The 13,285-nt window shown below is 56.2% G+C and overlaps 1 protein-coding gene across 1 annotated transcript in view; it reads left to right on the forward strand.

Annotated features, from left to right (window-relative positions):
• CLIP2 (CAP-Gly domain containing linker protein 2) overlaps positions 1-13,285 on the forward strand; it is an 88,880-nt gene that overhangs the window by 65,287 nt on the left and 10,308 nt on the right. The window contains 6 exon segments of the mRNA XM_058285946.2: positions 3,240-3,344; positions 4,876-4,902; positions 4,904-5,812; positions 7,774-7,831; positions 10,678-10,761; positions 11,863-12,019. Of these exon segments, the coding sequence (XP_058141929.1) occupies positions 3,240-3,344; positions 4,876-4,902; positions 4,904-5,812; positions 7,774-7,831; positions 10,678-10,761; positions 11,863-12,019 (1,340 nt within the window).

Raw genomic sequence — 13,285 nt, forward strand, 5'->3', positions numbered from 1 at the left:
TCCTCTTTGTTCCTCCACTGCCCATTCTGCACACTGAGGCCATAGGGTCTTCTCAGAAATACCTTTTGAAATTTTTAATGTTGGAAAACTTGAGCTTATAGAGGAGTGGGCAGTGTAATGACCCCCGCTTATGCAACACTCAGCTTCACCAGCCATCAGCTCATCTTGCTTCAGCTGTGCCCCATCCTCTGCCCTCTGTCATTATTTTGAAGCAAATCCCAGGTATCATCTGACCAAAGCACAAATCTGGCCTGCCCTGTCTCTACTCACACAGCTAGTGCCATCACACCCCAATCAAACCCAGACCCTGTCCAGTGGCCCCAGAGACCTTCCCACCCCTCCAGCCTGTCTCCCGCCCCTGCACCTTATTTATCAGACTCCAGGCACATTGGGCTCCTCTTTGTTTCCAGAATACTCTGTCCTGCCTCTGAGCTTTTGCACACCCTGGTTCCTCTGCCTGAAGCGCTCACCTTTCTTCCCCTGTGATTGGTTCCTTTTTATCCTTCAGATCTCAGCTTAAATTTTATTTCCCAGAGAGGCTTTTGCTGGCTTCTCTGACTTGCTCCCTTCCCATTTCCTCTCTTCCCCCAGTGCTCTGTTCAGAGCCCAACTCACAGTCTGCAATTATCTTGCCTGTTGTTGTTTGCTTCCTTTGTTAGAAGGAAAAGCCCTGTCTGCCCTGTTCGCTGTGTATCCCCAATGCCAGAAAGGGGCAGGAGCCTGGCTCGGTGCTCTGCCAGGAGCGGGTCCCTGCTGGGAGTGAATTTTACAGTCCTGGCATGACTCTTACCAATTTGCATCACAAAAAGATCTGTACCACTCTCAGAGTGTCTTAGACTTGACAGTGTTGGGGTCTTGTCTTTTAACCATCAATGGTTTTTGTGTATTTTTATCCATAGTACCTAGAATTACTTTTCGTTTCCTTAGGAATACCCACTTTTACAGACAGAACCAGTTTTGTGGAACACAATCAAGCATTGGTCGAGAACTTGGTGTGTATTGCCAAGGCCAGAAGGGAATCCAGAGGAGTGAGCTGGCGCCTCTTTCCTTCAGGAACGCCTGGTGGGGTCGGGGGACCCTCCTGGCCCAGTTAATTAACAACACAAGCCCCCAGCTCCTGCAGGCGTCCCACAGGGGCTGCTCCTGCCTCAGGAGCGGCGTGTGCGAGGCAAATGAGAAGGGCCGCAGGCAGGCTCGGCGTGACTTACCTGAGCCTTCTAGGGTTTGAGCTGGGGCAGGGAAACGGAGAGCCCCCGCAACCGCACGCGCCTCTGCTCTGCGTCACGGCGGGAAAGCCGGGCGTCCACTCTGCAGGGTCAGGCTGGTTCTGGAGCCGGGAGGCCTGAGCCTGGGCCCCTGTCAGCCCTGGGTGCTGGATGATTCTGAACCAGGTGCCTCCCCTCTCTGGGGTGGCCTCTCTCTCCTGGGAGGTGGGGAGCCCGGGGAGACCCCCCTTCTGTGGAGGCTGGTTCTGAAGTTAGTGCATGAGACAGAAACCACCTCACCCCTTACACTGCCTCTGGGCCCCTCGCCCCTGCTTTTAAGACTGTCCCCTCGTGGGACCAGAGTGTGGTGGCCCCACCCCTTACGTGGGGCAGTGCTCCGTGAGCAGAGCACGCCAGAGCATCCGCCCCATCTAGACTCTAGAAGCTGCCCACCCCATCCCCTCAGAAAAAACCACAAAACTCCTATGGTTGAATTTATATAAACTGAGCCCCTGAAACGGCTCCCTGGGATCGCCTGGTGTCACAGAGACCCCCACCCACCCAGCCCGCAGTCCTTCCTGTTGCCAGGTTAGAAGTTCTGGAAGCAGTGGGGAGGAACCTTTGTCTGACCCCTGACTTTTAGGGGTAGCAAATGATGTTGCCTTTGAACTTGGGAAGCTGGAGGTGCCCTCCTGCCCTTGGGGCCAGTGGTGCCAGATATGTGGTCCTGTCCCCTAAGGGGAGGGGTGGGGGCTGAGCTGCTGTGCCCACCACAGGGGGGGGACGCAGCACCTGCGGAGAGGAGAGTGGGGAAACGGCCTGGGTGAAGCTGGAATTGAGACATTACTGTCAAGCTGTAATTTTCTGGAAGAGACATAGTGTGGCTTGTTAGCCCTGGCGGGTGCTGCCCTTTTGAGATGGAGAGAACCTGTTTTGTTGTTCCTTTCGGAAAATTTGCCAAAATAAGATCACAGGCCCAAAGGCACAAACGCTTCTGTAGCTCTTTCTGTAGCACCAGAGCGTTTCTCAAACGGGCGGTGTGTGTCAGTCGACGACCGCAGCAGTTTCTCCTCACCCTCCCTGGCACCGGCTCTTATTGTTTTCCCACAAATCTGCTATTTCACGAAGCCCTGCCTCTCCAGAAGTGCTGGGGAGAGTTGCCTTAACCTGTTGCTCCTGGAGAGTTATGGGAAAAGCAGGGAGAGGAGAGTCCTAAGATGACCCTGATTTCCAAACTCCTCTGGGTGCCCCGAGCAGGTCCCGCTGCCCTCTGTGGAGCTGGTATGGGAAGCCCAAATGCCATTCCCGGCACCCCGAGAATGCCGGGCTTTGTTAACGTATGAAGCGGGTGTTGTGAAGCGGGGACAAAAGTGCTTTTGTGCTTTCTGGAGACCAGACAATCTCCGCGGAGGCCAGGGGTGGCAACGGGGGGCCGGGCTCAGGGCAGGGCGGCGGGAGGCAGAGCCGGCCACCACCAGGGAGGCCACGTGGGGGCAGGGACCCGCCCGGCCTCAGGAATGGAGATGGCGTGGGTTTTCAAAAACCTCTCGTTGAGTTGGTTGTTCCGCCTTCAGCACAGGCCTAGGATCATTTATTCATTCAGCAGACGGTTTCCCAGGACTTCCTGTGCCTAGAACGAGCTGCAGTCTCCCCAGCGGGGAGGCAGGCTGGCCTGGGGTCCCTTCCCCGAGAGCCCCAGCAGGACCTGCAAGGGGAAGGGCTGGCTGGGGATAACAGGACCCACGGCCGCCGCGCTCCCAGGGGCCCACTGGACACGACCTTGGCGGCCTTTCCACCCCTCCCTGCAGGACCCAGCGCGGGGGGGTCCAGGCCTGCCGAGCCCACCTCCTCAGACCTCCTCTCTTTCCTTGAGTCGATTCTCCTCTCGTTGACCTGCCCTCCTCGTCTTGTTCACGGAAGATGACGCCCGCCTCTCTCTCTCTCTCTCTCTGTGGCTTCCTCTTCCCTGTGCCCTCCTCCCTGTCTCCCCATCTCCCCCTCTCCCCACCCCCGCCCCCGGCCCGGGTGGACCAGACACAGACGCAGCTGGAGCACGCGCGCATTGGCGAGCTGGAGCAGAGCCTGCTACTGGAGAAGGCGCAGGCCGAGCGGCTGCTCAGAGAATTAGCGGACAACAGGGTAACGCGCCCGCCGCCCGGCCCAGCCAGCACCCCCGGCCTCCGGTGCCCCCTCGGCTTCTGTTTTATTATTTGCTCTCTGTCTTCGGCTGCTGTCGGCCCTGTTTTCTTTCCTTTGCACCCCTTCTCGTTGGGAAGGAGAGATGGGGCTCCCGCTTCTGCTCCCTGACAAGGAGTGGGCTTCGGGCCCTGATGCTGGGCTTCCCAGCCCGTGGCCCCAGTGGCCGAGATTGCCCCGTGAGACCCTTCCTCGCTCCCCGTGCCCTGCCACGGCCAGGCTTTGTCCTGTGCGGAAGTGGGAACCTCTCGGGGAATTCTGCCCATCTGTGGGCGGGCATGGAGCTCTTCTCCCCGCCTCCCTTCTGCCCGGCTGAGGAGGCTGGGAGGGCGGGGGGACGGTGGGGCCAGGGTCCGAGCCCAGGAGGTCTCAAACATGGTGGCAGGAGGGGCCGGGGGACGTGGTGGGGCTCTCAGCAGGGGGTTCCCGGGGGAGGGACTCCGTGTGGGCCCCTGGCTGGGATGGTGGGGTGGGGGACCCAGGCCAGGGAGAGCTCTGCTGCAGGGCGAGGGTCCCCTCAGTCCCAGGGCCTGCGTCTGAGTTGATGCCACAGGCCCCGCTGGCCACAGCGTGCCCCACTGGCCACACGTGCCCAGGGCCAGTGCTCGAAGCAGGCACACCTGGCCAGGCCGCCGGCCAGCCCGGCACCCAGCCCTGCTGCGGTCACCCTGGAGGCAGCCGAGCAGCGGCCGGCAGAGACGGGTAACACAGACTGGGTGCGCAACAGGTGGGCGGCCAGTTTCTGGGCGAACGTCCGCCTTTGCACACGTGCGAGTGTGTGCGTGCATGAGGAGGGTCCGCTTCGCCTCCCAGCCACTGCCCGGTGTCACGCGTACGCGTGCTTATGCACACGTGGGTGCCGTGGGCCGCGGGCCTCCAGACACTCACCTCCGTTTAGGGTTTGCCCTGCCTAAAAGCAAACAGTCTTACTGAATCAATGGACAACTTCCAAAGTACATTTTTTTAAGCCCGTGAGAGACTGACGACTTAAATATATTGTTTTGAAGACCAGGGTCGGAGGTGGAGCCTCCGATCTCCGTTTTGCAGCACAGGATGGTCTGGGAGCCTGAACTCTGTTCTGCTTTAGGCCTTAGGCCATTCTCCTCGTTGGCCACCCTCAGAGGACCAGCCCCTCCCAGCAGAGGACCTGTCTAGCAGGGCAGTGCACAATGCCCCGAGACCTCTGCTCTTTAACAGTAACATTAACTTAAATCCTCTAGCAGGCGATCTCTTTAGCCCCCAGTTCCTCTCAAGCCACATAGGACAGTAGGGACACTGGGCCCCCTGGGCCACTGGGGCACAAACCAGCTTCTGGAAGCCGTGGTGGACATTGGCACCCAGGGGCATGGGGATATCCTCACTTTCTCCCGCTGGAGCTCGAGTGCCCAGACGCCCCCGTCCCCACCCGCCTCACCCTCCCATGTCTCCATCCCGCCCCCTGACCCGCATCTCCCTCTCTCTCTCTCCCCGGCAGCTGACCACGGTAGCTGAGAAGTCGCGGGGTGCTCCAGCTGGAGGAGGAGCTGAGCCTGCGGCGCGGCGAGATCGAGGAGCTGCAGCAGTGCCTCCTGCACTCGGGCCCGCCTGCAGCAGAGCACCCTGAGGCGGCCACGGCCCTGCGGCTGCGGGAGCGGCTGCTGTCGGCCAGCAAGGAGCACCAGCGCGAGAGCGGGGCGCTGCGGGACAAGTACGAGAAGGCGCTCAAGGCCTACCAGGCCGAGGCGGAGAAGCTGCGGGCGGCCAATGAGAAGTACGCGCAGGAGGTGGCCGAGCTCAAGGACAGGGTGCGGCAGGCCACCAGCGAGAACATGGGGCTCATGGACAACTGGAAGACCAAGCTGGACTCGCTGGCCTCGGACCACCAGAAGTCGCTGGAGGACCTCAAGGCCACGCTGAACTCGGGCCCGGGCGCCCAGCAGAAGGAGATCGGGGAGCTGAAGGCCGTGCTGGAGGGCATCAAGATGGAGCACCAGCTGGAGCTGGGCAACCTGCGGGCGAAGCACGACCTCGAGACGGCCGTGCACGTGAAGGAGAAGGAGGGCCTGCGGCAGAAGCTGCAGGAGGCCCAGGAGGAGCTGGCCGGGCTGGGGCAGCACTGGCAGGCCCAGCTGGAGGCGCAGGCCGGCCAGCACCGGCTGGAGCTGCAGGCGGCCCAGGACCAGCGGCGCGACGCCGAGCTGCGGGTGCACGAGCTGGAGAAGCTGGACGCGGAGTACCGGGGCCAGGCGCAGGCCATCGCGTTCCTCAAGGAGCAGATCTCCCTGGCCGAGCGGAAGATGCTGGACTACGAGCTGCTGCAGTGCTCGGAGGCCCAGAGCAAGCAGGAGGCGGAGAGGCTGCGGGAGAAGCTCCTGGTCACCGAAAACAGACTCCAGGCCGTGGAGTCCCTGTGCTCGGCCCAGCACACCAATGTAGGTGGGGCCCCCGGGCAGCAGGGGCCTGGCGGGGCGGGAGCTTGCCCGGGGGGACGGTGGGCACCGGCGGGGCCTGAGCGGGCCCGGCTGGCTCCCACCCACACCGGGCCTGGACAAAGGTGTACCCCAGTGCAGAGAACCAGTCTCCCCCTGATTCACCCAGATGTCCCCTGCTGTGCAGTCCCCCGTGGCCTCGGGCCCTGAGCCTCAGGGCTGGCCTAGAAGTGGGGGGCGAGCCCTGGCTGTCCCTGGGCCTCCACCGTGTGTGCCAACCCAGGGAATCTGAGGGCGCCCCCTTCCACCAGTCCTGCACAGGCTTAGCAAGCGGCCACTTGCCCAGTGTGTGCAGCTCCCGAGTTGGAATTGGAAGGCTGGACGGTAGGGGTGGCCTCGAGAGGCTGCCACCAGCGGCATTTTGCTGCAAACCTAGAAATCCTCCTTCCTTCAGCTGAGCACGGCCCTCCCAGCCCCTGAGGAGGCCGAGACCCGGGTAACGTGGACTGCGTCTGCTCCAGGGTGCCTCTGGGTGCCACGGCTGTGCCAGGCCCCGAGTTGGCCCTGGGCGCACGCCGCCCCCTTTACCTGAACTCCCTGGAGGTCAGTGTTGGCTCCATTTCATAGGTGAGAAAACCAGGTGCAGGCGCTCCCCCCCAGGGCACCGCGTCGGGGCGGAGCAGGTGCTCAAACCCCAAGCGGGGCTGGTCGGCAGAAATGAAATCCTCACGAGGCGTGGCCGGCGCAGGGCTCCTGCCTCTGCACACGTGCCCTCGGGGTTTCAGGAGCTTCCGTTCCCCCGGGGACATCGAGACCCGAACGTGGCCCTCGAGTACTGTTTCCAGAAGTTCTGTGGCAAAAGAGGTCTGCCTGCGTGGGGCCTTGCGGACCCCTTATCACCCCCTTCTCCGAGGGAGGGGATGTTTCCAGCAGGATCCTGGGCGGAGGGAGGGGAAGAACCTGGGGTTGCGTCTGTGCACTCGGACCCGACAGGCTCCTCGGGGGCAGGACCCGGCTTCCCTTCGTGGGGGTTTTGCGGGGCCTGGGGCTGGCCCCTGCCCCCGTCACAGGTGTCCTGGGGCCGAGGAGTGGGTGGTGGCCTCAGGAAGGTGCACCTCTCGGTTTTCCACACACACTGGAGCCCCCTATCCGGACCCACACGCCTTCCAGATTCAGCGGCTTAGGGCCAAAGACAACTGGGCTGCTGTTCTTTAGGGTGTACCTAGTCTAGCGCCTCATGTTTACTCCAATGTGTGTAACGAAAGATCCAGAGGGCTTAGGTAATCGCAACTCATTGAGCCTGAAATGGGGCTTGGGATGCATGGGGAGAAGTACGAGGGGCAGAATGAAGGAGGGGAGGGCCTGCTCCGCCCTGAGCTGCGCTGATCCTGCCATGATCGACTTCGGCGAAGTGCAGGCTCTGAGGGCAACCCACCTGGGCGGGAAGCCTGAAACTTCAGCCAGGAAGCAGTGAGGAGCCTTGTCGCTGGTCTTTTGGCTTCTTTATTTATTGCTAAAAAGAGGTGTTAGAGAGAAAGGCCCTAGCGTTTTCTGGTCTCTCCGGGGCCCACTGTGTGCACGCTGCCCTGTGGCAGGTGACACTACTTTTATGAGTGGGAGACCAAGGCCGGGAGGTTTGCCCCTGGGAGATGACGGGAGCATTTCACAAGAAGAACCTCTGCAGGAGTCGACTGTGATAGACCAAGGAAGGGGCGGGAGGTGTTTGGGCAGAAGCTATGCAAGTGGCTCTGGGCAGCTGGGACCGGAGGGATGTCCTCTTGCCAGGGAGGCCATACTGAGGACATCTGAGCTCCCCGCTACCAGGCCGGGTCCCCAGTTTTGGGGGCGAGGCAAATGGACTGCAGGTGTGCTGACTGGGCAGGGTGCCGGCCCCCACCCCCCGGGCTGGAGCTGGGGGCAGAGGGGTGGGGCAAGCTCCCCCCTTACAGGGGCTCTTCTTTCAGATGATTGAGTCAAATGACATTTCGGAGGAGAAGATCAGGTTGATGGAGACGGTGGAGGGTGAGTGACTGTGGGGGCGAGGGGGCGGGGGGCCCTGGGCCCCCGGGAAGTCCTGCCGTCTCCCCCGGTGGGCCCGGCTCTTTCCTCACCTGCCACGTGGGGGGCGGCGCCCGTGGCGTGCAGGAGCCAGGGACTCCTCCGGGCAGCCAGGCGAGGAGCGCGGCGGCCTACGCAGTGCCAGGCACTGTGCTAAGTACGTTAGGATTTGTTTGGCTCCAACTTTATTTTTCAAAGTAGGTGCACACCTCAGAGGGTTCGAAGGGTATCAGGTGGAAGGTCCCCTGTTCTGAGTCCCCCTCTCTGAAGGCACAGTGGCAGCACCCCCTGTCCCCTTTCCAGAGGCATTTTATGCACGCGCAAGCAAGTAGGTAACCAATAGGACCCCATCTCCCCCCGGGCTGCACCTTAATATAACGCAGCTTGGAGACTGTTCGTGTCAGTACGTCATCATGTGGCTGCAGAATATTCCATCATGTGGCGGTACCGTCTTGAATTACCCAGCTTCCCACTGCCGGGTAGTGGGTCGTTTGTGGTCTCTGTGACAAACACGACTGCAGTAATCTGCAGTGATTATGAATGTGTTTCTTCACAAACCGTGCCAGCCACACATTTCGTCAAACTTTTGATCTTTTGCCATCCTGAAAGGAAAAGATGTTATCTGATGTACTTGAGCTCGCCTTGCTGTGACTGCGAAAGGTGTTGCGGTATTTCTGTTTCCTCTTCTACTCATCCTTGGGCTATTTTTTTCTTACCGGGTTCTCCACCCTTTTTTTGGTTGATTTTTAAAAGCTCTTTATGTATAACACTGTAAACATTTTTCCCCACTTGTGGTTTGTCTTTTGACTTTTCTTACAGCAGATGTTTTGTTTTGTTTGCTTTTGGGTATATTACGTTAAATAGTGTCTCATGCTTTCTTCTGTACATTTTTAGTTTCATTTTCTGTCTTTAAAATTCTGATCCAGCCAGAATTCAGCTTTCTATGAGGTATGAGTGAAAGGATCCATTTGTATTTTTTCCCAAATGAATACCCACTTATCCCAATACCATTTTTAAAGCTTTATTTCAACTTCAAAGAATAAAATAACAGGCAAAAGGCATCTCAACAAGTTATGGAAGGATTATTTTTAAAAATCCCATCTAGGCACATTTATCTTAATTAATCGTAAAAACAAACTCAGTTGTTTCTCCAGTATTCCAAAAGATGAATAAATGAGCACAGATTGGTTAAATGACATGACCAAGGTCTCTTTGTTAATGAAGAGAATGGGGGAAAAAAAAGCTTGATCATATTCATATCTCCTACAACTAAATCCAAATTCTTTTTACCTTTAGCATTGATATGTACCTTCTTTGCCTTTGCTACAAGGTATTAATATTATAATGACACTGTTAACTATAGTCTATAAATTACTATATTAGTTCTGTTTTTCCCATGTATCACCATATTCTTAACACCTTGTAATAGAGAAACATTCTTGTATTTGTATTGTTAACTGCAATTCTCATCTACCCCTGAAATCACTATATTACACAGTCCCATTTCTGCCATGCCTAGTCTTTCACAAATTATTTTTTTAATGTACCTGCATGTGTTTCTCAAATAAGGAACATATTGATGTGGTTGAACATGAAAAGATACCCAAAAGGTGAAAGATCTGCTGTCCACTTCTGTCCCCAAGCCCTGCCTCCAGTTTGGAGTTCTGTCCCCACAGGTGACCCCCTTCTGTCCCACACCATATATATTTTTTTTCTTTAGTTACCGGGGCCAGGGATTGAACACTGGGACCTCGTATTTGGGAAGCTGGCCCTCAACCACAGAGCTTGTTTGTTTTTTTTGTTTTTAGGGGGCACCGGGGACCAAACCTGGGACTTCCCATGTTGCAAGCAGCTACTTAGCTTCTTGAGCCACATCAGCTCCCCCAACACCATTTTTGAAAAACTCTCACACACTCTCTCACCTGCATATTTGAATTACCAACCTTATCATCATCTTTAAATTCCCTTGCATAACTAACTCTGTTTCTGGCTTTCTATTCTATTCCCCTGACCTGTCTGTTTACATGCCAATTCTGCAATGTTTTTATCCTTAAAGCTTTATTGATATTTTAAGTACTGATGGAGCTCATTTGTCCTCACCTTTTTCAAAATTCTCTTTGCTAATTCTTTTTTTTTTTATCCCCACCCCCCTTGCGGCTTTTTGCGTGCTGTCTGCTCTCTGTGTCCATCTGCTGTGCACTCCCTGCATTTTCACTTGTCTCCCTTTTGGCTGCGTCACCTTGCTGAGTCAGCGCTCTGTGGTGCTTGCTGGCCGGGGGCTCTATGCAGCGTGCGGGCGAGCCTGCTTTCACCAGGAGGCCCCGGGACACGAACCCAGGGCCTCCCATATGGTAGACGGGAGCCCAACTGATTGAGCCACAGCCGCTTCTCTCTTTGCTAATTCTTGCTTTTTTTTTCCACCACGTGATTTTAGCATCAGCTTCTCTAGTTCCTCCCAAATTAAAATCTCGTTGGCATTTGAATTGATACTCCATTAAACTGATAAATTAACTTATAGTGAATTAACTCATGCCCACACTTTCCATGCATCCTCCTTTTTAGGACTGCAATGAGCCTCTGCCCGTGGGTGGCCTTAGGAGCCCCATTTTCACCTGGGGAAACCCAAGCTCGGTGACTTGAGCTGCCCAAGACCACACAGTGCTGCGCCCTCTGCTTCGGGATGGGCGGCCAGAGCGAGCGCTGGCATAATGAGGGGTCGGCTCCTGGGAGCCAAGGGGAGCCCCGTTTTGTGGTTCCAAGGGAGGGCCAGGCCCTTGCCCCTTGGCCACGACCCTCTCTTCTCCCCTCAGGTCTGCAGGATAAGCTGAACAAGAGGGACAAAGAGGTGACAGCTTTGACGTCCCAGGCAGAGACGCTCAGGGCCCAAGTAAGTGGTAAGTCTCCCTCCCGCAGGGCAGGCGGGCTCTCCTGGCCGTGCGGGTGCCGCGGCATCCGGTAGTCCTGGGAATGGCTAGGCACCCGGGTCACGACCTCGGCCAGCTCACTGCACGAGACCGCCACCTGGGCAGCGGTGAGCGGGGAGCCGTGGCCCCTCAAGGCCCAAAATATAATTGGGGCCCCCAGGGGCTTCCCTGCCCCAAGCAGCGGGGTGGCCTGTGTGTTCTGAAATCCCTTCTCAGCTTCTCTCTTTCTGCTCGTGAGGCCTTCTTGGTTTCCCACCGGCCACTTTGCTGCATCCTATGTCCCCAGCCCCTAGAGAAACACCAGGATTTCAGATTTGGAAGACGGGGGCTAGATGTGGCAGAGAGCAAGGCCCCTGGGAAGTGAGGACCTCTGGGCAGGCTGGGCATTTTTGGGATGGCATCCCTGAGACAGTCCCATCCTGGCAAATGGTGGCCACCCCACTTCTATCCAGTTCCCATCACATTCACGTGGCATAATTGGGCCTGGCAAAGGCCAGTCGACTTTAGACCCCGCCAAGGCCACGGGGAAGAGTTAGCTTCCTTGTCAGGGCAACAGCAGAAACACCTGTCCTTTCTCTGGACTGGTGGACCGTTTCCACGGTGCCAGTGGAACCCCGGCTGCTGTACTTCGGGAGTTGGGGTCTGCTTTTTGTAGCTGTCCTCTCAGGCCTCTTGCTGCCTGCCTCTTAAGGAAGAGGGAAACCCATGATGCTTTAATAACTGCTTAGTGGAGGGGTGTGGATGTAGCTCAAGCGGCGGAGCGCCTCCTTCCCATGTACAAGGTCCCACGTTCGATCCCTGGTACCTCCTAAAAGCCAACCAGATGGTAAAACCAACTCTCATTGGGGAGCAGATGTAGCTCAGTGGCTGAGCACCTGCTTCCCACGTACGAGGTCCTGGGTTCAATCCCCGGGACTTCCTAAAACAAAACAAAACAACAACAACATCAACAGACTACTTAGTGGAGAGGGACACACACACCTGGAAAACCAGCCGTCCCAGGACTTGGCCCCTTGGGTGGAGCAGATCGCCACGCCTTTCCCAGCCCACCCCCTCCTTTCCCTGCCCCAGCACTGGAGAGCAAGTGCAAGTCGGGAGAGAAGAAAGCGGACGCCCTCCTGAAGGAGAAGAGGCGCTTGGAGGCGGAGCTGGGGGCCGTGTCCCGGAAGACGCACGACGCCTCGGGCCAGCTGGTCCTCATCAGCCAGGAGCTGCTCAGGAAGGAGCGGTGAGTCGCTCGGACCCGCCTGGCCCCCCACCTGGCCACCGTCCCCCCTCTGGCCTCACCCTCTCTCCAGAGGCTGTGGAGGGCAACCCCTATAGTCTCCCCTGCTAAGCTCACTTGAAGCCTCAGAAGCCTTCTTAACACAGTTCTCTAAACAGAGCTAATAGGATAGATCAGTGGCTCTCAGTAGATTGATTTTTGGTTTCAGCAACTCCTTCAAACTCTTAATATTTGGGGCTCCTTTATTTATTCTATAGTTTATATTGTATTTTATTAAACATTTTAATATGTAAAATATTTTATACTTTATTTTTTCTATATTTAAATATATATTAATCTTCTTAACAATAACAAACCAATTGCATGTAACAGAAAAACATGCTTTTTTTTTTTTTTTTGGTAAAGCTAGATAAATAACTGCTCTCCCAAACAAAATATATTCTGTGTGAAGAGTGACTTTGTCTGGCATTTTTACAAATCTCTTTAATATTGGGCTTAACAGAAGTCTGAGTTCTCAAGTCTAGATTCTGCATTCAATTTTTGCCATTGGTTGTTTTGGTTAAAGCGTATTATGAAAGTCACACCTTAAGTAAATATATAGTTGGAAAAGAGACATTTTAATATCCTTTTCAGTCAATTATGAATGTCATATAGCCTCTGGAAAAATCCCTTGTACATTGATGAGAAGTTACTGTGAAAACAGTTTTATTACTATCACTATGAAAATAGTTTAGTCCCAAGGATCCCCCTGAAAAGGTCTCTGGGACCCCAGGGGTTCCCCGGACCACACTTTGAGAACCACTAGGTTAGCTCTAATCCATAGACGTGGTTTGTGTGACCCCTATGAGGCTTTAGGAAAATTAGGCCAGCTTTTATAAATCAGAAAGACATCACATAAAATCTAGATCTCTCCAGAAGTCTGACAACACTGGGCTGGCTTCCGGAATGACAACCGTCAGCCAGTGCTGGGGAGCGCCTGCCCTCCGCACGGGTCCCCCAGGCTCCCCCTGCTCCCTCCTTTCTGTCCTGACTCCCGGTTCTTGGGCGCGCCTGGCCAGGCCCGCTGAGCGCTGCAAGGTCAACCCCCGGGCTAGAAGAATCTCCTTGAAGCACAGTCGCCTTTTCTTGAGGCGATGCTGGCTCCTCCCTCCCTTTCTGTAACTCTGTGTACAGGTTGGGAGTTTCTAGTCTAGATGTGCTTCCAATCTGGCACTTCCCTAGAAAATCCAGGAGGCGCCTCCTGCGTTGAGGAGTGAGACATGCAGCGAA

Source organism: Dasypus novemcinctus, chromosome 23 (genome assembly GCF_030445035.2).
Source record: "Dasypus novemcinctus isolate mDasNov1 chromosome 23, mDasNov1.1.hap2, whole genome shotgun sequence".
Classification (NCBI taxonomy): Eukaryota; Metazoa; Chordata; class Mammalia; order Cingulata; family Dasypodidae; genus Dasypus; species Dasypus novemcinctus.